Source organism: Felis catus, chromosome B3, assembly GCF_018350175.1.
Source record: "Felis catus isolate Fca126 chromosome B3, F.catus_Fca126_mat1.0, whole genome shotgun sequence".
NCBI lineage: Eukaryota > Metazoa > Chordata > Mammalia > Carnivora > Felidae > Felis > Felis catus.
The window spans coordinates 68,215,076-68,240,910 of NC_058373.1; the positions used below are offsets into that span (position 1 = coordinate 68,215,076).

The 25,835-nt window shown below is 39.8% G+C and overlaps 1 protein-coding gene across 4 annotated transcripts in view; it reads right to left on the reverse strand.

Moving 5' to 3' along the window:
- Positions 1 to 25,835, reverse strand: part of FMN1 (formin 1) — a 429,704-nt gene that overhangs the window by 83,192 nt on the left and 320,677 nt on the right. For all 4 annotated transcript variants that reach the window (XM_023255532.2, XM_023255529.2, XM_023255530.2 and 1 more), the window contains one exon: positions 13,671 to 13,763. In XM_023255532.2, the coding sequence (XP_023111300.2) occupies positions 13,671 to 13,763 (93 nt within the window). The remainder of the gene's footprint in view (positions 1 to 13,670; positions 13,764 to 25,835) is intronic.

A 25,835-nucleotide genomic window follows, 5' to 3' on the forward strand; every position in this document is an offset into this window, starting at 1 on the left:
TCTATTTCCTTGAAACTGGGCCAGCTTGTAACTTCTTCGACCTAAAGTGACACGATGTCTTATCCCTAGACTTTAGGAGGATTGGTAGTTTCTGCTTCCCTTTTCTTGCAACATTTTCCCTGGACAGAGCTAGCAATTCTGTAAGTAGTCTAACTACCCTTAGGTCACTATGCTATGAGGAAGCCCAAGCCATGTGGAGGGGTTACGTGGATTCAGACATTACACAGGATCCAGCCAATCTCCACCTGTGCCACCCACCCCAGCCCAGGATCCAGACACGTGCATGAAGAAGTCATCTGCTGATTGCAAAGTCACCTTCTGGCTCCAACCTCATGTAAACCCAGAACAAGAACCACTCAGTTCAGTCTAGGCAACCCACAGAACTGTGGGAGATAGTAATAAATTGTCGATTTAAGCTACTAAGTGTTGAGGCGGTTGGCTATATAGCAAGAGATAACCAGAATATGCCCTATAGATTCCTAATGCCAACAGACTATCATCTCCACTAGCAAATATAAATTCCAGAGGCAAGGTTGTGCTCATCTTGCTCATCCTTCTACCAATATCAAGTACCACAGTGTCTAGGACATAAGAAGGTCTTAATATGTAATGAACAGTTTGAACAGCTGTATCTGTGCTAGTGTGGTAAAAGCAGGACCCATGGTCCACAAAGTACCTTAATTGAAACTAAATCTGACTTTGCTTAAGAAATCAAAGTCACAGCAAAGCACAAAGGAACATAAGGAGAGGGTAAAGGGAAGGCAGAGAACAAGTATTTACGCATATGACTATGGTGGATATTGTACTAGATGGCTGATGTATGCTACCTGATTTGATTCTCACAGTAACCTTATATAGTACTGGTGTTATCACCTCTGTCTTTGAGATGCGAGAACTCAGTCTTGTTTGGATGAAGTAAGTTTTCCCGAGGTCAGATAGTTAGGGAAGAGATTTGAATTCAGGTTTGTGTAATTCTAAAGCCAGCCCTCTCTTCACTAGTCTCCTGGGAGACTACAACAGAAACAATAAGAAAATAATTTGAAAGAGATGCAAAACCCATCCCTTGAATCTTACCCAGGACTATCTAGCTCCAGTAATTGCTGTCAACATGTTGGAACCCGTTTCCCCACATGAAGCTCAGACCAATTACAATTAATGCCACAGCCATGACTATAAACTGGGAACCAATGCCAGAGGAAGCTTAAGTTTAAGAAAGCAGATGATCACGCACATATATTATGTTAGCAATTAGGCTTAATCCTAGAATCGTGAAACCGAAGGGAAGATTTTAAGGGAAGAATAGTGCCTTCCTGGGAAGAATAGCAATTCAGATATTTTAGTGGATTCCTACATTACCTACTTGAATATATTACACTTCCCTACAATTATTATGACTATTCCACCTTTCATTTATTTCAGCAAGGAAATGGGATGGTGAGACAGCTCAGTAGGCAGATGGTTTGTTCCTTTCAATGAACAATTTGAATGTCAACAAGTTCGTAGATGCTAGGAGGAGAGGGGAAGTGGTAAATAACAAAGGTCCTGGTTGCAGACTCAGAAGTGGAGAAAGGATGTGCTATCAAGGATCGGCACTTCAAGAAGCTAAGCACTTAAGTTCTGCCAAATTTACGAAAGGATATGAACTGATACCGCGTATTTCCTACAGTGGAAAAAAAAAAACCTTCCCTATCCCTGTTGAAAACAATTATGATCTACTCAAATGCAAATTTTTCATTTTCAGAAGAAAAAATAGTAGAAATCAACCAAAACTTGAATATAAAAACTGGTAGAGAAAGGTAGGTATATTTCTTCTCAATTCAAAAGATTAATAAAAGGATTAAAAAATGATCACATTCTCTAGCCTCAGCTTGCAGCCTTTCAAAGTCTCATATGCTATAAAACAGAGTTGAATGTTCTGGTAATTAACAGTTATCAAAGATAGAATCATTTACGCTAGTGGTGTTTACTGTCATCTCCAATCACTTTTAGCCTCTGAGACGAGGCGCTCGGACTTTGTGGGTCTCAAGGATCATATGTTTGCAGTTTAACTCAGTGGCCACTAGGTGGTAATATTGTTGATTTGGGTAGCCATGACATGAGCTCCACAAGGCATGCCATCTTTAATGGAATTATGTAAATACTTTCCATTATTAAGATGTAACTATAGAAATTATAATTAGACTTAAAAATATTCTAATGGTGAAAGAATACAATCCTGTAGCAAACCACTGCTTTTGGCATACTTTTAGAGGAGATGGACAAGATGGTTTTCCTTCTAGTACTTAAGACTTTTCACTGGAATTATTACTTGCCATTTGAATTCAGAACTGCAGCTATTCACACCACTGAGAAAGTAACACTTTTGTGATGGACTTTCTGAGCTCCACTCTCGGAACCATCTGATAAGATTGAGATAAAATGATATCTTGTGATATCATACGATAAGATGAGAACGTAACAGTAGCAGCAGGTGCTGACAATATAGAGTGCCAGGCTCTGTGCTAAATGCTCCACACACATTATCTCATTCAGTTCTGGACTCCTACTAGTGCTGCCACAATTCTTTTACAGCAAAAGTGACTCAGCAGAAGAAGAAACAGACCTGTATTATTTGAAAGAATGAAGAGATCTTTCCAGAGTTGTACATTATCTGCAAAATCACATATTATATAATATGTATTCTGCAAAACAATTCCCAGAAGGCAGTATAGGTGTCAAGTTCTTCCAGCATAAAGAAGACAATAACTGAGTGATTCGAAGAGAAGCCATGTGATGGCAACTGCAATCAATCACTGATTAAAACCTTGCCGATAGTTGTCAAGAATCCAAAGAGGAAGTGGTGGTGGTGCCAACAATTACATGAAGCAATTTATCATGAAAACAACTATTATGCAAGAATGCAGATCTCAATACTGACTCCAGAAAATACTTAACTACTTGTCACCACAATTCTTTCCAAAGCACAGATGACCCTTCTTGTTACTGCTAGGGAAGGTAGAAGGAGGGCTTCTATCCGGACTCCAGGAACAGGAGTCCCTGGGGGTTATGCTATGGCAGGCAAGTCAGCTACTCTCCTATTTTTCTCATTTTGATGCTGAGAGAAAACAGTAATTTCTAGTTACCCACAAGGGTCTTGGGACACAGACAAAATAGGTGCTCTTCTGGGTTATTAGGACAGCATAGTACCAACATTGAGACTGAGATCACACTGACCTTGAGTAAGTTACTGAAATCCTCACAGGTTCCTTATCTGGAAAGTTGGTAAAAACAAAATCAACTTCAAAGAGCTACTGCAGAGATTAAATGAAGCGCTGTGCTTCAACCTTTGAAGTCAAGAAGCATCCTTCCAACTCCCTTGAGGGAGTTGGAAGACTTGAGGGAAATTTTCAACCAACTGGTGTTTCTCACAGAAGGCAGGGGCGGGATAATAATTATGCTCTAAAAATAACGTATTTATTGATGCTCTATAGTCATATGATGTTGTCTTATTTAATCTTCATAATGATACTATACAGCAGACACTACCATTCCCATTTTACAGATAAGAAGAAAAAGACTCAAAGAAAATTACAAACCTGTCCAACATCACACAGGAAAGTTAAGTGGTAAAGTTAGGGTTCAGACACAGGTCTTCTAACTTCATACACAGTGCTCTTTCTGTTATATTCAGAAAATTTAAACAAAAAACCCCTTTTTAATCAAAAGGTGTACATGTAGTCATGATTGGAAGATTAAATATTGTGATTATGGCTTTGTATCAAGAATAAGACTTAAAAAAAAAGTATAAGACTTCAGAAGTTCCTAAAACCCTGGTTCTAGGAACACAAGTTAGTCTATTTCTAGTTTTTCCAAAACAAGCCAATGAAATATGCAAAGGGAATTCACAAGTAGGCAAGAAGGTCTATACCTAGAAAGAGGCCGGCTCACTTGGCTTCATGCCCTTCTTCTACCTGGGGATGTTTCTACTCATCAAACAGGGGCTTGTAGCTCCAGAATCTTAAAGGATCTTGGAGTCTGCCATGATGAAGGGAAATGAAGGGATTACATCAACACCAAAAATACCATCATGAGGTGGGCACTAGTAATACTTTACTACCTACATGGTTAAAAGCTTTACTCAAAGTTGTAAAGGTATAGTTGTTAAGGTATAGTCCCTGTTCCACCAAAGCAGCTTGGTCTCATAGGTTTGGAGCTGTTGCGGTGGGCATATGCGTGCATGCATGTGCACATCTGTCTAAATATCTGGGCTCTAGAGAAGACCCAGTAAGAGTTAATAATACTTACCCTACCTTTCCCTCCAACCCAAACCACTACCATCTCTCTTCCACTTGCATGTAGTTCTGAGACACTGTTTACAAACAGCAAACAAAACCTCTCTTTCAAAAATTACAGGTAAGGCTTAAAATACATACATCCATAGACGAGGTCAGATTCTTAAAATCATCTTAATTATAAATGAATGATAACTGGTCCTCCCCTGCAGGCCTGAGTCAGGGTAATTTGAAATGTAGGCTCCTATACTCTCACCCTGTATGCTCAGGAAACAGTTCATCAAAAGTCATGGTGAGCTAAGATGACCCAGGTGAAATGGAGAACAAGACTATGGAAACAGGGACCAAAAGATGAGGGAAAAGTAAAATGCTCTACATATTCAAGCAAAGAGGCCTTTCATGGACATTTCAGTTAGAGCTATCACAAGAGCATGGCAGAACCATGAGCAAAATGAGTAAAGGCAGTTTAAGTCCAGAAGAAAGAACTTGAGGGACTTTAGTGTGTATGTGTGTGTGTGTGTGTGTGTGTGTGTGTGTGTGTGTGTGTGTGTGTGTACACGAGAGCATTAGGAAAGAAAGCCAAGGTACTAGCTCATAGATCTGGCTCTCCTTTCATGAGAGAAGGAAAACACAAAAAAATGTCCTCAAATTTCCTTCTAAGTGGTCCAGTTCAGCCCTCAGAGGAGGGAAAGAGGCTGTGAATGAGAGCATTTAATTCCTAATTCCTTGGAAATTGTACATGAAGGGCTAGGTTCAGCAGGTTAAGGGACCCCAACTGGTACCACCATGGGAAAAGCCTGAAAGGGGAGACAATCTTGAAAGAAAAAATGTAAGTACCAAAGTACCATAGAAAGTGTTTTTTTTTAAATAGTTGTTTAATTGTTTTGAAGAGGTACACAATGATTAGAAGATTTATGAAGAGTCTGTGTGCCATATCTGAACCTCACCCATCTTTTTTCTATCCACTACAGCAATGAACCTGTCTGGTCATTTTTAGGGGTAATATTTTAAATATTTCACAATAGCCTGGGTGCCCACTAAACAGGACAGACTACCTGCATGGTTGAGATGGTAAGAATCAGCTAAATATCAGCCCCTAAGATTAGTTTCCTATTTGTCATCAGAGATTTTTGTTTAGTGTCCATTTTTATTATTAATAATGGTAATATTCCTACTCTTCTGACCCTTGTTTTCCACTTAAAATATACCTTAGAGATTCTTCCATGACAATAGATACAACATTTCCTCATTTTTTTTTAAAGCAGATGCTTAGTATTCCATACTTCCATATGGAAGTACTATAATTTGACAATTTCATTACTGATGGTCATTGAGATCGTTACCAATCTTTTGCTGCTACAAACAATGTCTGAATAAGTAGCATGGCACATAAATCACTTTGCATGTGTAAACATCTGAGGGTATGCATTGAGAAGTAGAACTGACAAGTCAAAAGACACGTGCATATGTAGCTTTCATAGACACTGCTAAATAGACCTCTATATGGAGTGTAACAATTTCCACTTTCACAAGCAATAGAGAACAGGGGTTTACTGCACTGGACTGCCAACAGAGTTTGCTACCAAATTTATAACTTTGCCAGTCTTAGAAAGAATGGAGTTTCAATGGGATTTCTTTTGTATTTATTTTGAGAACAGCATCTTTTCACATGTTTGAAGAGCAGTTTCGGCCACTGTTCACATTATTGGCCTTTGTACTGAATATTGGTCTTGTTTCTCAACATCTAGGAGCTCTTATATCTTGTGTAGACTGATCTTTTGTGTGTGATAGGAGCTGCAAATCTGAGGCTGACACGTATTAATTTTCATTGTAATAAGGAAGCATATGTTAATGTTTTATTGAGCTTTAAATGGAGAATGGATGTTGAATTTTGGCCAGTGCCTTTTAAAGAGATGACCATATGAGTTTTCTTGTTAGAGAGATTAACAGTGATGAACTATGTTAACAGACTTCCCAATATCATATCATCTTTACATTGTGGAAATAAACTCCATTTGACCATAAAATGTATTGTTGTATTTAAACATTTAAAACTACAGTGAAATTGGTCTGTAGTTTTCTTTCTTTGGGGGGGGGGCTGGGTAGGTGGGTACAATGTTTTCCAGAAATTTATATTAGTATTATACACACACACAATTAATTTAGTTATTTTTCCTCTTGTTGCAAAATTTTCACTGGAAATAAAGGAAAAGAAAAAGAGAACTAGAGTTATTGGAAAGACAACTTATTGGATGTTTGGCCAGAAAAGAAAAATGAAGTAAGTTAAAGATATAAAGGGGGGAGTGGTCAGTAGGGAGGGAAAACAAGAGAGGGGAGAGGGAGCAAAGAGAGGCAGAAAGAGTGGAGAGAGGGAGAGAGAAGCTAACTTGGTGGGGCGGGGGGGAGGGATTGTGCTCTTTGCAGAAATTTCTGGGAAAAAACAAAACCAAACAAAACAAACTGATTCAAACTAACCCTTTCAGGAAAGAGTCTACTTAATAAAACCTTTGATAAAATAGTCGCTCCATTTTCTGAAGATTACTGCTGTGTTACTGTGGTGACCCAGAAATCACAACAATCTTAATTCTTGACCATTTGATGTTATTTGGAGCCAGCCTTGCTGGTTTGTTTTGTTTTGTTTTGTTTGAATAGTGAGGTGTACAAGAACTTGATTTGGCCCAACAGAGTAGTGTGCTTTCTCCTGGCCATAGTTCTTCCTTCTACAACACAATACTGTAGAGGATGTAAGAATTATTTCTTCTCACAGGTCACACTGTCCAGATCACTGGTTCTTTCTGTTCTCTGTAGGCTTGATGCTTGAGTATTCTGGGGGTTGAAGAGATTACCTAAGAACCTGATTTTAGTCTATGGTTTGAGGTTCAGTAATGGACCTTATCAATCTAATCTAAGTATTTATTAAGAATGGATTACATGCATATTTGTGAGGGAGAAAGATGTTTTGATACCCAGGAGGTTTGACCACAGATGTGCATTATAGACCAAAAGTGCATCTCACCAGCTTCTGCTATGATTTACCAGTTCTGAAAGAATTTAAACAGGAAACTCACAGAGGGGGAAAAATAGCCTCCAGGCGCTTTACAAGATTCAGGCTGCTCCTTCATTAATTCCACAATAATTATTAACACCTATCATGGGCCAGGCTGAGGCTCCATTATGTTAGGATGAGAAAGTAAATAGAACCAGATCATCTATTTAAATGATTCTTTTTGCATTCAATGTGGGCAATCAGAGTTGTTTTATTTGTTTCTTAGTTTTTTGTAAATGTATATATTTCCTTATTACTAGGTAAGTGTCTTGACATTAAGAATATCTCTAATCTCAGCTGGTCAAAGAACTTTGGAGGATAGTGTGATAAAGTAGGACTGGCACAGTTCATTAAAATTCATTTCGATTTGGTTCCATTCATGGATGCCAGCTGAAACTAATGGAGAATGAGATAGGGCCAAGTGTGGGAGACGGCTAGTCTTAGCACCAGGTTAGGTTCCAGCCCTCCCTGCCGAAGCTATAAATACAAATGACCAATTTAACAGCATGCAAAGACCACCTACAAGATCTATACCTAGGATCTAATCAGTTGCTCTGCGCCTTCTTTCAATTACAGGATCCCTGCCATGTTTATGGGGACTTTTAATGTGAGCATCACATTTTTGAAGGCCATATCATTATGACTATGTTTGATCTGAGGGTGGGAAAACATGAGCTCAAATAATGCCTGCACAAGGTTACTCTGAACTGAGCTGTAAATTGGAATCAACAAGAGCCTACTGTGGAAAAGCAAAACCATGTAAGGGAAAAGGCTTGATACTATGGAGATTGCAACTCTGAAAAATGGTGCCATTAAAATTACTTTCTATTCTACACAGGAAATGAAATTAGTTAAGAACAAGTACCACAATTTTGTCAAGTCACACTACTTAAGGGCATTTTGAGAAGCGAAAGATGACACAAGGGCAAACACATCATCTCCACTTGAGTGTGGCAACAGGATATGATTTACAAAAGAAAAATTAAATCATCATGAGTGTTATAAGAACTGAATTGAAGCTCATATAAAAAATCAGTGTAACCATGAATCAACTGAGTCATCACACATGGGTGATTTCTCAGGAATAAAGAACTCAATTGCTTAAGACTTTATGAGTGATAAGACTCCTAATAGAAAATTGGCTTGTCTGCCAAATACTCAGATATTATGAAAGTATGGAAGTATCTTTTCTCAATTGTGGTTATTATATCCTGTACTTAGATACTTTGATACTACAGGAACTTCTCATCTTATACCCTTTCTTTGGGCTTTTTCATTCATTCCTATGACTTGAACTTCCACCCTCTCCTGTCCCATCCAGTGCTCTCTCATGAACCCAAAATCTCCACCGGCATGTGTCTCTTGCATGTGTCAAATGAACGTGTTCAAAATGTACTGCATTGTTTTCCACCCCAAATCTGGTTCTCCTTATTTGGTATCAAGCCAGTTAATCCAAGCAAGAAAAAGGGGAATGATCTGTCTCTCTTGTTTTTGTACTTCCAATGGGTCATCTAGTCCTATAACTCCTAAAAGCTTTAGAAATATGTCCCTTCATTATTTTTCTGTGGTTGCTTTTGCTTTTACCATCATTTGCCTGGCCTACTGTGGAATAACTTGATAGACTACTTCCCTATCTTTTACTACTCCAACTCTTCTTCATGTTGCTCTTGCTTATAATGTATTTCTTGACAGCACAAAGTAAAAGGATCCCATGCACCAAATCAAAACAAACCCAGTGTGACTGTATCACTCCCATACATACCACTTTCCAAAGGCTCCACGTTGCCTATAAGCTAAAGTTCAGATTGTTTAGCAAGTCATATTGGGACCCTCCTCTCCTTTTTGGTCTTGTGTTCTTCCCATATGCCCTGTGATCTCGCCACAGCAAGTCTCTTGCCATTGCCCAAATATATCATGTCTTTCCATCCTCTGCCTGGAATGCTCTTCACAACCTATCTGCTGAGAATTCCTAATCCTCTACTTCCTCATCTGTACCACAGAGTGATAACAGTGCTTATTCCAGAGGGTAGTCATGAGGCCTAAAAAAGAAAGGAGAGCTTCTCTCCCCAGAGTGTCTGGCACACTGCAAAGGCTAACTATCATCCACTGTTGTTACCATCATTATCACTATCTTTGCCTCCCCACCACCCCCCCCAAACAAAAACATCTTTGTTGAAACCCTCCCCTGAGTTACCTGGAAGTGTTAGACCTTGCTCCTCACTGAGTCTGTTTGCCTAATTATAGTACATTACGTCAACTTCAAACTTGATGGAATTTTCATATTTTAGCACATGCTTTCAGGGCACATCTTATAATCTATGACACATCGTGGTTTAACTGTCAACAATTTTTCATTCTTAGTAGTACTTGTAATAATGGTGTTTCTTACAATGAATGGCGTATTACATGAGATAGTACACTTAAAGATGTATAACTATCATAAAAATTCGGTTACCCAGGATAAATACTGCATGTTTATGGTGGAAGGAAAACCCCACGTTTTCTACCAGTCACTGAAACATCTACATAAAAAAGTTACTACTATTTAGAACCCCATGGTAGCCAAGAGATATTCCACTTGTATATTCTGCAACATGGCAGAGCCCTGCCTGCTGAACCACAGAGGAACAGCCTGATGAACTGGCAGGCTGCCATATCCTTCAGTTAAGCATCCGCCCCCACCTGAGCCAAACAATGGCCAGGACCAGAGCAAAAGTGGGGAGGGGCTTGCTCCTGAAACTGCATTCCGGGAACCCAGGCTTCAAGCAGAGCAAGAACTTGAAAAGGGGAGTGAAGGAATGAAATGAGAAAGGCTAAGGGCCTTGTGTCTAGACTAGTGCTGGCCCATGGAAATATATTGTGAACCACAGATATCATTTTCAGTTTTCTAGTAGCCATGCTTAAAAATGAAAAGAAACAGGCAAATTAATGTTAATAATATCTTATTTTTAACCCAATATATTCAAAATATTCTTTTACCATGTAATCAATATAAAAATATCAGAAATGAAATATTTTGTGTTTTCTTATAGTAAGTCGTCAAAATCTGCTCTTGTACACGTGGAGCACATCTCAAATTGGATCAGCCACATTGCAATTGCCCAACAGCTTCATGTGGCTGGTGCCTGCCATTTATATTGGACAGTACAATTCTAGACTGATGTTTGACCAACTCAGCTACGTCATAACAGTAACAGGCTATTTCAACAGGGGCTCTTTTCACCATACAATATTGGGAATGTTTAAGGTTCCTACAATATTACATTTTATTTTTATATTTTAAAATTCTATATAAACGATAGCTTTCCTTTAAATTCTCTTTGTGCTTTGTTTTAGCTGTTTTTGTTTTAAATGTGATTTGAGGTTATTCCTAATGTCCTTCCCATCTTCCTTTCACTATGTTGGTTCAAGGGGCACTGACTCCTTTATTCAGTGGCAGATCTTTTCCCAGTAAGACAGTCCCTGAGAGAGGAACAAGGAGTGAGTGATGTACAGCAGGCTCCTGAATAAACACGTTTTGTTTTGTTTTGTTTTGTTTTGTTTTGTTTTGTTTTGTTTTGTTTTAAGTAGGCTCGATGCCCAACGTGGGGCTTGAACTCACAACATTCAGAGTAGGAGTCGTGCTTCACCGACTGAGCCAGCCAGGTGCCCCTGACTGAATAAACATCGTCGAAGACACATGGAATGGTGTGGTGTGAAGGGTGACCTAAGCTGGACAATGGAGTTTCTCAACCTGGGCTACACACTGGCATAATCTGGAAAGTAAATCAATAATGCTAATGCCTGGGCCCACCCCCAGAGATGCTGATGGTAGGTTTGGAGTTTGGCCTGGGTATCGGAATGTCTACAAATCTCTCCCAGGTGATTCTAGTGTGCAGCCAGGGTTGCTCTAGAGTTTTTCTAGAACATCTTACTGTTGCCACACTCTTGCCTCACTGACATAAGGTTCAGTTTGCCTCAACTCAATTTCCTCTTTCAGAACAGACCGGAAGAAACTTAACAGAGAAGAGGCTAACATACACCTCCAGACAGTGATTTGCAAATTCCCTTTCTAAGGCACTAAAGATTTTCAAGGCTCTAAATCTATGTGTATTCTCTATTTTTCCAACAACAAAAAATAGAATTCACGATATAAGTTTTAAGATGCTAGCTAGTTCCAAGAGAAAGGAGTATAAAGCCATTGTAACATATAGGCTGATAATACCTAAATATACACACTGCAGAATTTTCCAGATTTAGAATAACAATTAAAAATAAAAACAGAATCTAACAACATATGAGCCTCATTTCAAGTTAATTCTACATATTTCAAAAGCAGAAGTTATTAATTGGGGGTCAGCAAAAAGGAAACCCTTCATGTTTTTTCTTCAGGCCATTTAGGTTATATTTACATGGCATAATACTAAAGCAATGTATCTACTCTGATAACTCACATATAAAATACACCTAATTTTAGTCACATAACACATAAGGGGTGGTATCACTCTTTGCTCTTAAGGTGGTACTTTGTCTGATAATATCACTTCCATCATATAAGAGGTTCAGCAGTGGCCAAGAGACAACTCCTGACTTCTGCTTCCACACAAACAAGCCCTCACCAAGGAGGAGGGAACAATGATCTCTGCACCAAAGGAACAGCTGGAACGGAGTTTCTCTGACTCATGGACTGAGAATTTTCCTGCCAATTCCCAAGGTGGTTTGGCCATACTTTCTGGATTCACCCCGCTTAAATGGTCTTTTGTTGATGGTGTGGTATCACGGGGCCTTATTAACAACTAGAAAGAGCATGTTGATACATCCCCAGAGCTTCCTGCATGTATTTCCTCTGACTTTCTAGCAAAGACAAAAGCTCCCTCTAACTACCCCATGCTTTTTTACTGATATAATTGACACATAACATATTAGTTTCAGAGGTACAACACAATCATTTATGTACATACTGCAAAAGGATCATCACAATACGTCTAGTTAATATCCATCACCATACATAGTGACAACACTTTTCTTCTTCTGATGAGAACTTTTAAGATCTACTCTCTTAGCAACTTTAAAATACACAATACAGTATTATTAACTATATATCCCCGTGCTGTACAATACATTCCCATGACTTAACTTGCTTCATAACTGCAAGTTTGTGCCCCACACTTATATTATGATTCATATCATAAGCTGGATTTGAAAAAAATTGAATAGGAAATATCCACAAGGCATTAAACTTCTACATTCACTAATAGAGATCAACCAAAGTTCTCTACCCCTGCCAAAATCACGGAGGAAGGAACATAACTTAGTAAGATTTCTAAATAAGTGCATAAATGCACTAAATAAGTAGTCTCATGCCTATGACTTCGATCTACTAATCCCAAAAGGTTGATGTGGGCCAAGTGACTTCACGTGTGACATTCATTTGGCCCCAATTTTCCATTCTGAAAAGGAATAAAAATACAACAAAAGGGGCACATGGGTGGCTCAGTCAGTAAAGTGTCTGACTTTTGATTTTGGCTCAGGTCATTATCTCACAGTCTGGGGATCAAGCCCTGCGTCGGGCTCTGCAGTGACAATGTGGAGCCTGCTTGGGATTCTCTCTCTCTCTTTCTCTCTCTGCTCTCCCCCCAACCACACTCACTTGCACATGTGTGTTCTCTCTTCCTCTCTCTCTCTCAAAAACAGACATTAAAAAAATACAACACAAGTTTTTAAGATGCTACACTGATAAACCTAGGGAGATAATCACCAGCTGCTTGTTCAGGCTGACTGCAAATCTGAAAGGCATGACTGCATAAGCCTTGACTGTATGTCATTCAGCAGGTAACATGTACTGAGGAGTCCCTTGGGCTTCATGAAGAGACAAAGAAAACGTCTTCCCTCAAGAAGTTTACAAGAACAGGAGTAACATTAAAGGATTTAACATATTAAAAAGGGTTTGAAAGGTGATAGAAAAGTAGCAGAACAGGGGCATCTGGGTGGCTCAGTTGGTTAAGTGGCCGACTTCGGCTCAGGTCATGATCTCGCAGTTAGTGAGTTCGAGCCCTGCGTCAGGCTCTGTGCTGGCAGCTCAGAGCCTGGAGCCTGCTTCCGATTCTGTGTCTCCCTCTCTCTCTGCCCCTCTCCTGCTTGCTCTCTCTCTCTCTCTCTCTCTCTCTCAAATAATAAACACTGGGAAAAAAAAGTAGCAGAACAATTCTATCTACACTGAGTAGATAGAGGGAGGAAGGAAGATGGACTGGCTCCAGTCACTGGAGCTGCCAGTGGTCAGCAGGGATGCGACGGGCCGTGGGCCTCAGAGAAAGGTCCAGGGAATGGCAGATGTTTCAGAGATTCATGGATGTGTAGCTGATTCAGTTCCCTACCTTTCTGGAAGAACTCTTCTAGTTTGTCCTTGAAAGGCTGGAGATACTCCTTCGGTGACTCCCTGCACACCACCATCATCTGTTTCTCACTTGCTGTGAAGAAAAGTTGGGAATTAGATTTCTTGAAGAACATGTACTTGCTAAGCTTATGCTCTGTGCTATGCTCTTTGGTATTAAGTGTGCAAAATCCTTATCAATCACTGTTTAAGCAAATTCCAGGGCAAAAAAAAAAAAAAATGAAAACAAAACCAGAAGCAATACAAACAAATAAAAATAGTCATCTTACTCCACACCTTTCTTCAGCAACAAAGAAATGCACCACCTTCAACTTTCCTTTTAGAGATGCAGAAAAACCTGACTCGGGACAGGTAAAGTATTGCACTTTTGGTCTCTCAAAAAAAAAAAAAAGACAGGCAAGAACTACTGAATTCCCAGGGAATTAAAGGCCCTTATCCTCTTCAGATTTGTGCTCCCAAAGTAGAGCTTGAAATAGGTTTTGCAGAAATTCCCAAGCAACGAAGTTGCCTGGAACCCCCCCCCCAACATCCCAGCATGAGAAGCAAGCCCAGGTCAGGGAGGACTGACCCTCTCTTTTCATGCTTCTCATTCACCTACCCTTCCCATTAATATTCCACTAATGCATGTGAAATTGTTTTACATGTGACACACTTTAGATAGAAATTATAAATGGATTTATGATTTATAATCTACAATCTTTCATTTATAATAGATAGCTTTTTGGATAATCACATCTGATTTGGTCATATGGAAACCCCACTAACCCACAGTTCACCATCACAGTGGTAAAGACTACTATTTGCTGAGATGGGGAATAGTGGAAAGTTATGATCTTTCTATTGTTCTGTTTTAAGGGAGAGAAGATCAAGGGTTAACTCTGAGGCTTGTTAAGTTTTCTTTGGTCCGTGTGAATTATAAGGCAAACTCGCCCACTGAAAACAAAGAGGAAAAGATGCAAGACAAGATAAAACCATGGATGGGTGCTCGTTGCTAATTAAATTCAAACTCTGGGCCTTCTCCATCATGGTACCATCTGCACCCTTCAGGTCTATTTCCACATACATTTGACCAAGCAAACCAAAATTCTGCTTCCAAATCCTATCAGCCAACATTCTCAGTTCCACCTCTACATTCATGTGGTTCTCCATCCGTTCTTCTGGAGTGTCATACATACTTATAACTGCAATAGACAAAGTCCCACTCATCCTAAAACGTCTCTCTGACATGCTGCCACCAGCATAAAGCCCTTTCCAATCCAAAGTTCTTGCATCCTTCAAGTATCTCTAATATCTTCTGTATTTATGTTTTACCATTCATTATATTTATTTGTGTACTTATATTAATACTTATGAAGTCATCATGGAAGTGTCATTTACTTGTCCCAGAACTTCTCCAGAGAGTTCTATGCAGATGTGGCCAAAGTGTATGATTTCCTCATCTTAACTACATTCTATTCTTTTTTGGAGAGAGATAGAGAGTGCATGTGCGTGCAAGTGCACGCAAGCCGGGAACGGGCAGAGAGAGGGGGAGAGAGAGAATCCCAAGCAGGGTCCATGCTGTCAGTGCAGAGCCCGACATGGGGTTCGATCTCACAAACAGTGAAATCATGAACTGAGCAGAGATCAAGAGTTGGATGCTCAACCGACTGAGCCACCCAGGTGCCCCTTAACTACATTCTCATGTGAAGGAAGATTAAAAAAAAAAAACATCAGCAATGCTGACCCAGACTCAGAGTGGGCTTTCCAGGAGTACAGCATGACCTCCTCATCTTTTCCTTCTTTCCTTTCTTTCTGGCACCGAGGGTCCCAGTCTCCACTCTGCAAACACTGTGATTGTCCCATGCTGATTTGAAAGGGCTCAGTGTCATCTAAAGACTCTCCCCACCCCCAAACATCCACTCCCTTATGGCATAAGACATAAGCAAGGTAACCTGTCTTATGGTACCTCCAGATTAGTTCTGAGGGTAGACCTACAAGCAGGAGATTGGTCAGAAACACTTTGGAAGGTGTCTGCTTTCAAGAATCGACATTTTTCAATGAACTTTCATGGCCATGTAAACTTTCCTGATGATATCCAGCTACGATTTTGAGAGCACGGGTAGCCATATTTAAAAGAGAGGTGGAATTTCTTACAATATAAATTGGGAGAATTTAAATTCTTTAGCCCTCTATTATGTCCAAATTCCAACAATTCCATTTATAGAGAACTATTTTTCATAAACACAGATAATACATGGTAAGGTATGTCTGTACTTCAGTAATAGGACATAATTAAAGCCATGACAATAATTTCTTCAAGGTTACTGCTCCCTAGCCAGAGTAAAGCCAAAGGCACAGCTTGTTTTTTCAATAACAAAAGCAAAATCGCTACTTCTGCCTGAATTAAAAAGATTGAGCATTGTGGCTCTTCCTTTGTCCTGGCTGTGGTGATAGAGCTCACGGGGTCTAGGGAACAGCTCAGATTTTGAGGCCATATAGTGGTATAGTGAAGGGCCTGTGCTTCGATCAAGTCCTTCATGGGCTCGGCAGGGGGCTGTGCCTTGTTTCTCTCATCTGCACAGCAGGGACCCCCTTCCAGACATGATATGAGAATTAAGTGAGATGATGCATATAAGATGGTTTGCAGAATGCCTGGCACTGGCAAGTGGCCTCACAAACACTATTTGTTATTTTTATGATTTAGTAACATTGGTTGGGAAACATGCCCCATCCAGAATGGTAAGAGAGTCACGGCAGAGAATCAGTGACTACAAATGCTACGCACCAGATTTACAGAAACATGCTCTCTGTTAGGAACACAAGGATGATAATTTTTGTTCCTTTGCTGAAGTTCTACCACCCACTGTTAGAATTCCCTGAAAAAGATGAAGCAAGTATGAAGCAAGAGCCCTAGGCCTCTGGGCCTCAAGGTTCTGAAATCAGAAACTGAAGCCAGTGCACGCCAAGAGCAGCTCCCTGGCTGGGCTCGGAGGTCTTCCCTGCACCTCAACCGGCCCAGCTTCCCACGTGACCTGTGAGAATCAAACTTCTTTCCGTGATCAGAGCAGAAGGGTGCTCTCTGACCAGCTCACTGACCGTCCCCACACAGTTGCACATTCCAGTGACCAGGCAGCTCGCCCACTCCCACTTATTAACTTGGCTTATCTGAGATGCTTTCCAGCAGACAAATAGGAGACCTGAAGATTAATTAATGATGACACCGGAGACCGGCAGTGCACAAAGGGGAGAGGTCACTGACAAATCCACAAATGTCGCTTATTGTCCAACCAGAGGGCGCGTATACAATATCGCCAGACCACCAAGGTTGCCTCAGCCACAGGCTGAGCCAGCGTTTCCAATGTTTAAGGCCTAAGTCACCCTACATTCTCTTTCTTGTTATCTATTAAATTTGGGGCAGAATTAAAAATATATTGATTCCTGAAGTTAGATAGTAAGTGATGGTCATGAGAGAGAGATTAAATATTGAAAAGCAAAACATAAGGGAATAATGGACACTAAATGGACAGAGTTATTTTAACTCATTTAAAAGATGAGTGCTTGTGAAGCATTTCAGTGAAGGATATGGCCTTGAATGTTTTAAGATTTCAGATATTAGACTGTTAAGGTCAAAGGTGGTTGTCTTGTTTTTTGTTGTTTTGTTTTGTTTTTGCCCCATAAGAACAAGGAATAAAGTTTGTTGAGCCATTTTATTTATTTATTTCTTTATTAAAAAAATTTTTTTAATGTTTATTTTTATTTTTGAGAGAGAGAATGAATGGGAGAGAGGCAGAGAGAGAGGATTTGAAATAGACTCTGTGCTGAGAGCAGAGAGCGCAATGTGGGGCTTGAACTCATGAACCATGAGGTCATAACCTGAGCTGAAGTCGGAGGCTTAACCAATTGAGCCACCCAGACACCAGTGGGTCTGTTGGACCATTTTAAAAAGCATGGGTAGGCTGCAAGACTGTAGAGGCAAGGCCTACATATAATTAATTCATCAAAACCTAAGACATGTCTAATTGCTCAAACGTCCATGGGCATTTTTTAGGAGAACATGGAACATGTTTCTTTGTCTGAGTTGAAGGATCTGTGGGCTTAGAGGAGTCACAATACATTTTTAGAGGAAAGGAGAGATTTATCCAGACTCTGCTTTTTCAGTCTGGAAGGCTCTATTCTCTGCTTACCTAATTCCTACTCCACCCCCTCCATGGCTCTGTGCCAGTTTTACTTCTCCCTCAGTTTTACAAATTCCCCATCCTTTCCAAAAGTCCCAAGCTCCAAGGACCATTATAGAGGGTTGTTGCAGCAACATTCAGAACTGTGACCAGAGCAAATCTTTTATCAATAGGGTTTACATGAGAGATATAAATCAGAGTCAGATATAAACGGCATAGAATGCTGGGTTAAGGAGTTTATCCCAAAGGAATTCATTCAACAAATACATCAGTTCACCAAATATCCCCTTGTGTGTCAACTAAATGCACAACTTATATTTGGTACTGAGGATGTATTAGTGAAAAACCCAGACTAAAATCTATGCCCTCAGACATTGTAGTGAATGGGTCACCAACAACAATGGGTAGGGCACATAGTAATTATTGTTTCTAGGAATTAGAACTGCTTGTAAACAGTGTGAATTATTTCCTCCCGTATTAACATAACTGTACTCTGGTATCTCTTTTTAGCAATACCAGCACAGTATAGTGTCCTTCCTAGTGTTTTCCACATGAAATACACACACGCGCGCGCGCGCACACACACACACACACACACACACACACACACACACATACAGAACTTTCAGTTTTCTACCCCCAAACACACTTTTATCAAAAGAAAGTAAAAAAAAAAAAAACAAAACAAAAGAAAAAAAATTCAGAAATCAAAATCACAATATTAGCACAATAAACCTACACACTTCTTTTTCATGGTATTGGCCTTGAACTGAAATGGCTAGGGAATTACATTAAATCCAATGCATTAAAATGATAAAATAAAAACAGCTTTTGGGGATTTCTATGGAAGGGGAAAATTATACATAAAATTAGTAAAAAATTAAGAATTTTTCAACTTTGATTATTAAAGGTAGGCACAATAGAGAATATACTATTTTAAAAAAACTTCTTACAAAAAAAGACTACATGAAGGAAGGCTTCAGGTTGATTTAAGTCAAACACAAATGATAAAAGCTTAAAATAAAAAGTGCATATTGCAAGTTCCTGAGCTCTGATGCTAAATACGGGGGGCATCTTAAGGCTTAGCATGGTGAGTGATAAGTAGCATTAGAGGAAATCCTGGGTAGGGGGAATAGAAAATCTGTTCTAGAAGAGACCTACATAGATTATATTCTGTAGGGGATTGCCAGGCACATTCTGCTCAACAGCCCCTAAAGTCAAATTTTTGGGCTTGAATCAAACCAATGTACATTAATGACTCTGGTGTGGACAACCTATATGTAATCAAAGGTGTTTTCATTCATTACCCTTGATTTGGAAATTCAACTGATGTATTTATTACGTCCAAATCATGCCTCTTAGTGACTGTATTCATCCAAAGGAAAAAATAATCTGTATCCTGAGTACTCGAAAAACTTGACTGGGCAACTGGGTATTAGGAGTGAAACTACAGGCCTCATATACATGGTACCTGGGTTATCTCGTTAACACAGAAATAATGTAGACACACAGATGGATTCACATATGCCAGTGCTTTTTCGTGTCTGTACATGCACAGTGTTTATGGCTCAAAAGCCATTGAGAGAGCATTATGCTGAGTGAAGGAAGCAAATCACAAAGAACTACAAATTGTATAATTCCATTTATATGAAGTGTCGTGAATAAGCAAATCTAGAGAGACCAAAAGTAGATGATGGTTGCCTATGGCTAGGGGGGAGACTGAGGAGGTGATAGCTAAAGGGTATGAGGTTTTTTTGGGGTAATGAAATTTTCTAAAATTGTTTGTGGTGATGGTCTGCTGTGAATACACCAAAAATCATTATATAGTACATTTTAAGTGGATGAATTATAGAAAATGTGATTATATCTCAAGCCATTTTTTAAAAAAGCAATTAGAAACTGAGTCTTAAATTAAAAGCATAATATACAGATAAGTGAAGAATGTTCTTTTTGTGCTTATTTTTGCAAGGTAGAATGATTCGCCAAATCTTAGATGTGACTGTGTCTTCGTTTCAACAGTTACCATGGATCTGAAGTTTGAAATACACATGTACTTGAGAAATCAAACACATTAGTTTTAGAAAGGTACCAATAAATGTTATAAAAATAAAAGACCCATTAAATAAATAATTGGACTTAAGAGAAGTACTGGCAAGACACTTAAAGAATTTGCCAACTTTTAGGGGCACCTGAGTGGCTCAGTCAGTTAAGCATCTGCCTCTTGATCTTGGCTCAGGTCATGATCTCACAGTTCATGGGATTGAGCCCTGCATCGGGCTCTGTGCTGACAGCATGGAGCCTGCTTGGGATTCTGTCTCTCTCTCTCTCTCTCCCTCTTTCCCCCTGACTTTCCTGCTCATGCTCTCTTTCTTTCTCTCTCCAAATAAATAAATAAACATTAAAAAAAAAAAGAATTTTCTAACTTAAAAAAAATTCAACCCAAGCTTTGGTATATTCTTGTGGCATAATAATGCTTATGTATATGAGTGTATCTACCATACACACACACACACACACACACACACACACACACACACACACACAGCAACAATCAATACTTTAGGAAATCCTCCTCCTTGAACTACTCTTAATCTGAAGATACATTTATTTCTTAGTTTTCCATACCACTGATTGGCTGGGGACGTTATTTAATACCTCTCTTAGTTTCTTGATACATAAAATTTCATGAGGACTAAATGAAATGTACCTGAAAAATCCTTTGTATATCGAACAGTACATTCTATCTGCAATATTCTTTATCCACTTGAAATATTTAGACACTACTAAGCCTAGATAGATAACATATTGTACATGACTGTACTCTTTTCATTTCCAAGAACCAGGAAACAGTAACAATCATCCCACAAACTCTTTGAATTAAGTTAACATTTCTAATATTTACGTGTTTAGTAAACAAATCATTATGTTATAAATATTTGAATCCCTTTCACATCCAAACCATCTTCTAAAAATTGCTCAGGCTCTTTTTTTTTATTTCTTACTCACCACGTACTTTCAGACCCATTGACATCCACCTCACCCCTCTGATGTCACTGAGAAAACACTCTGAAGTCACCAAGGAATCCATCCTACTGTCTGCTCCCTTTCTCTTCTTTTTAATCTTGTCTTGCCTCACTGCCCAGCAGGATTCCATGTTCAACACTTGCCTTTCCTGAAATACTTTGTCCCCTAGCTCTGTGCCCCACTCCTGGCTTTCCTCCTAACTCTGACCATCCTGTCTCCTTTGCAGCCTCACCCTTCTATAATCAACCATTAAGTGTTAACGTTCTTTACTATTATTTGCTTTCTTCTCGTGCTTGCTCTCTACCTCAAGAAAGTCTCACGCAGGTAAATGTTGCAGTAACCATCATGAGGACTACGACTCCCAAACCGACATGTCTAGACCATAGTTTCACCTCCAAAAGAGCTGCCTCAGTACCTTCTAGCCTGGTCCTCCCACATCTACCCTTGCCTCCATCTGATTTGTTCTTCACACTAGAGTCAGTGATCTTTATAAAACACACATCTGACTATACCAATCCCCTCCTTAAACCTGCCGGTGGCTTCCATTACTCCTCCAGATTGGCCCTTCCAAGGCCCTGCATGGGCTGGTTCCTGCTTGCCTTCCCAGCCTCACTCTCCTGGCCACACTCTGCACTCTAGACACATGGCCATCTCCCAGTTCCTCAAACACCATCAGGTCCCTCCCCGCATCAGTGTGTTCCTTCTCCAGTGACATTCTCCTATGCTCCTAGTAACCAGGCCTTGTTAGTGGTTAGTTGTTTCAATCTCAGCTCAAAGATCACTTCATCAGTATTTCTTTTGGACCCTCCATTCTATACTAATGAGGTTCCCTCTGTTATAGTCTCATAGCACTGATACTTCTCCTTTGTAATTATAACTTTCATGATTGGCTGCCTCTCCCATTAGGCAGAAAGAGTATATTTTGCATATTGTTCTATTCCCAGCACCTATTATATTGTCTAGCCCATAGAAGATACTCAGTGAGTATTTACTAAATAAATGAATAAACCACCAAATGGCAGGGGTGGTGGTGGGGAGTCCTATACACAAGCAGTACAGATCTTAATGCCTTGATAGTGTTTGGCTCTAGTATCACACGTACATATATAGATGTTTATATACACACAGATATGTGAAAAATATATCTCTTGATATATATATGTATAATCCATGTAGATGGATACAGGGACTGGAGAAAATGGACTGGATATCAACCATGTTCATTCACATTCATGAATTCAGATAGGAGATACAGATTCATTATGTATGTATGTATGTATGTATGTATGTATGTATGTATGTATTTTGAGATACACATTTTTCTTTTTTTAGTCTCAAAACCTAGATTCAGAATTCTTAGAAAGGAAATAGTCATTATCGGAAACAAAAATCTTTGATTAATTCTTAGGGTCAAGCATCCCACCATCTCTAGAAGAGATCTTGGGTGGGTGTTACCTAATATTTTGGCTTTAGGGAAAAGTGACATTGTCTTTCATAACAGGAAGAAGAGCTTGGGCCCCTTTCAGAAGGAGAGATGAATACAGAGGAAGAAAGACAGAAAGAGAGGAACCGTTGAGTTGGAGAAGGCTGGTCGCTGGGGCATCCCCTTAGCTTCGGTAAAGCCTCCTGAACTCACAGTGCTTGCTGTGAGCATGTGAATACTCAAGGTGCTGAATCTTACACCAAGTCTGGACCTAGCACAGAACAAAGATACCTTACAAGGAGGTAGAGGTGGCCCCTCCAACAAGGAAATAGAAGATTGGAGGTACCAATCCTCTTTCCATCAAACCTTATGGACAGCTATGTTTTTCTACAGAGATTTTGGAGTAAATTGCTCTTAGATCACAGGAGACAGGGTGGTTTCTATGCCTACTATGCACACACATGGGTTACACAAATATTCATACATTCAAAATATTGAGTATCTGCACTATAGCACTGTGTTAAATGTTGGGGGGTGGTACTATTTAACCAGAGGTATTGGCCATCTTTCCTCTAAGAATGTTTGTAAGAATCTAGGAACAGAGAGAGATAAATCAACAAATTGTAATGTAGTGCAGTGTCATGGGACACTGGGTAGGGGCTTCCAACTCAGACTGGGGTCGGGAGGTGATGGCCAGGGAAACTTCTCCAAAACAGATAACTTATGAGTTCAATTGAAAAAAGTTCAGGAGGAGTTAGCCAGCCAGCCAAGGAGAATGAAGGAAGAGGGAAGTAGTTTCAGAAAGAGGAAATATGATGAGTGAAAATAAAGCATGATGGGAATGCATTTGTCTTTGGGGATAAATTAAGTGGTAATAGTATGGCTGAACCTCAGGGACAAAGAGCTGTTCTCTTTCCCAGATATTTAGTGTCCTGTGTTTTGAATCACTTAGATTTTGATTCAAAGGCACTGCATTCAGGAAACTGGATTCAAAGGAGCTGGGACCACCATGATTGGGGAAAGGAAGTCACAAAGTGCCACAGAGGTAGGAGGCTTGTCATTTTAAATAAAGTAGCCAGGAAAAGTCTCACTGTGAAGATATTTGGCTGCAGACTTGACTAGAGTAAGGGAGAGAGCTGTAAGTTTGAGGAGGGAAATCAAGAGTGTTATTTAGGACATGTTAAATCTGAGATGTCAATTAGATACTCATGTTCTATATAAACGTTTGCAGTTCAGGCTTCATGGATGGGATAGAAAAATGTAGCCAAAGAAGGGAAGGGCTGCAAGACAAACCCTGGTTTGTCCTCCACAGGTGGTGGAGGAGAGGCCCGCGAAGGATGGAGAATGAGCAGCTGGATAGAAAAGTAGGGCTGTGGGGGTGCCTGTGTGGCTCAGTCGGTTAGGCATCCGACTTCAGCTCAGGTCATGATCTCATGATTCGTGAGTTCAAGCTCCGCGTTGGGCCCTGTGCTGACAGCTCAGAACCTGGAGCCTGCTTCGGATTCTGTGTCTCCCTCTCTCTCTGCCCTTCCCCTGCTCACGCTCTGTCTCTCTTACTCTCAAAAATGAATAAATGTTAAAAAAAAATTAAAAAAAAAGTAGGGGTGTGGAGTCACATGGTCTGAGAGGAACCCAGTATTGCAAGGAAAAAAGAGCAGTCATCTGTGTGCAATACTGTTGAAAGGTCAAGTAGAAGACAGAGAAGTGGCCACTGATTCTAGCAACATGGAGGTCTCTGGTCTTCTCAAAAGCAGTTTCAGGGACTAGGGGATAAAAAGAGGAAGAGGGGTGAGGTTAGTGGAGACAGATTCTAAAGCCACTTGTTTAAGTAGTTAAGCTAGAGAAAGAATAGCAAAATGAAGAAAATCATTCCACCCAAGAAGATACTGTCTAGAGCTACTCTGTTCAAGAGTGGGTGCTCCTTTCCCCAAAGGAGTGTTGTGTAAAAATAAACCCACCAGGAAGCTTGAGCCCAGGGGAGTCCCATGATGCTGATTCACTTCACAGAGGGAGGCTGACCAAGATCAAATTCACCTTAATGTCCCATGATCATGAGTATTCTCCATGAAAAAATTTAAGCAAAAGTGACAGGGCCAAGTGAGGACATGCCAACATGCTTTAGGACTTTTGGAAAGACTTGCGAAGCTGGGCCACCAGCTACAGCCTTTGCACGGAATTGTCTAAGGCACTATTCAAAAGTCCCCCCTATCAAACATCACAGCTGAGTCAGAATTTCCACTGTGATGATTATGTGGTTATAGACGCAGCCTTGGTCTGCGAGACATTAGCATGAAAAATATTCATTAATCACCTACCCATGACTAGGCCTAAATATAGACGGATCAGGCTTGACTTGATTTATAGGGTGTTAAGCGATCCATCCATTTATTTAAAAACATCCCTTCTCATGGTCCCCATGAAAATCATCACCATTAGAAGCTTTCCCTTGAACTGAAGATGCTAACTTCAGAAGATCTCTTTAGACATGCATACATATGAATTTAAAAGGAAAACACTATTAAAGAAGAATTCATTAACATTTTAGTATAAATTAATTTCTCAGACTGGTTTGGAAAGGCTGGGGATGTCAAGCAATTGATGTGTCAAGCAATAGTGTTATAATGGAAGAAAAAGGCACATTCAGCCATGGTTCTGATCTCCAGGTAGACTGTATTAACAGGAAACCTCAGGCAGGCAGCCCTAATCACAAAGTTCCTGAGCAACTGAAAGGGAAGGGAACTCATGCTATCATGCTCAGAACAGTCATCATTTAATACTTTCATACCTTTTTTAAAGTGTCTTGGCCTCTGCATCACATACTCCCCTCCATAGTTTTATAAGGGCTGCATTTATATATGTATTTTATACACTTGTATTTGACAGAGTAACACACGTACCTTTATTCAAGATATCACGCACACTTTCTCATTTATTTCACAGAATGCACATGCACTGTGTTTAATAACCATATCAAATGTCATCAAATAAATGTACCCTAGTTTATCTAACAGTGCCCCCACAGTTGAACGGTGAAGTCCCTTCTCGCTTATTCTTGTAGTCAGTCAGGCTTTAAGTAACTTCTGTGCCCAGAAAAACTTATTCAGTTTAAGATTGCTTCTTCGGGTTAGATTTGAAAAGTATAATTATGGGTAAAATAAAACATTGTTAGGGTTCTTGATACCTATGGTCAAACTGCTTTTGGTACAACACAGATTATACCAAAATGGGAATGATCAAAGGGAGAGATTTTTTTAAATTACAACTGTGCCTTCTGTATTTTTGCCTTGCAGAGGTGGCTGGCTACATGTAAGCTACAATTGTGCCCATCACCATAATATGGGGGCTAGGGTCCTTGCATTTGAAGTGATTTTACTCTAGAATGTAAGATATGAGATGATCATCCATGCACTGAGGTAGTTTCCTGAAAGATGACTGTACCTGGCAACATGCAAAAGTTGACACAAAATAATTTGTGATGTAACTGCAACATAAGGCTAGGTTTGAGGTCTGTCCCTGAAAGCAGCCTTTCTGAAAGGCCTCCCTGGCC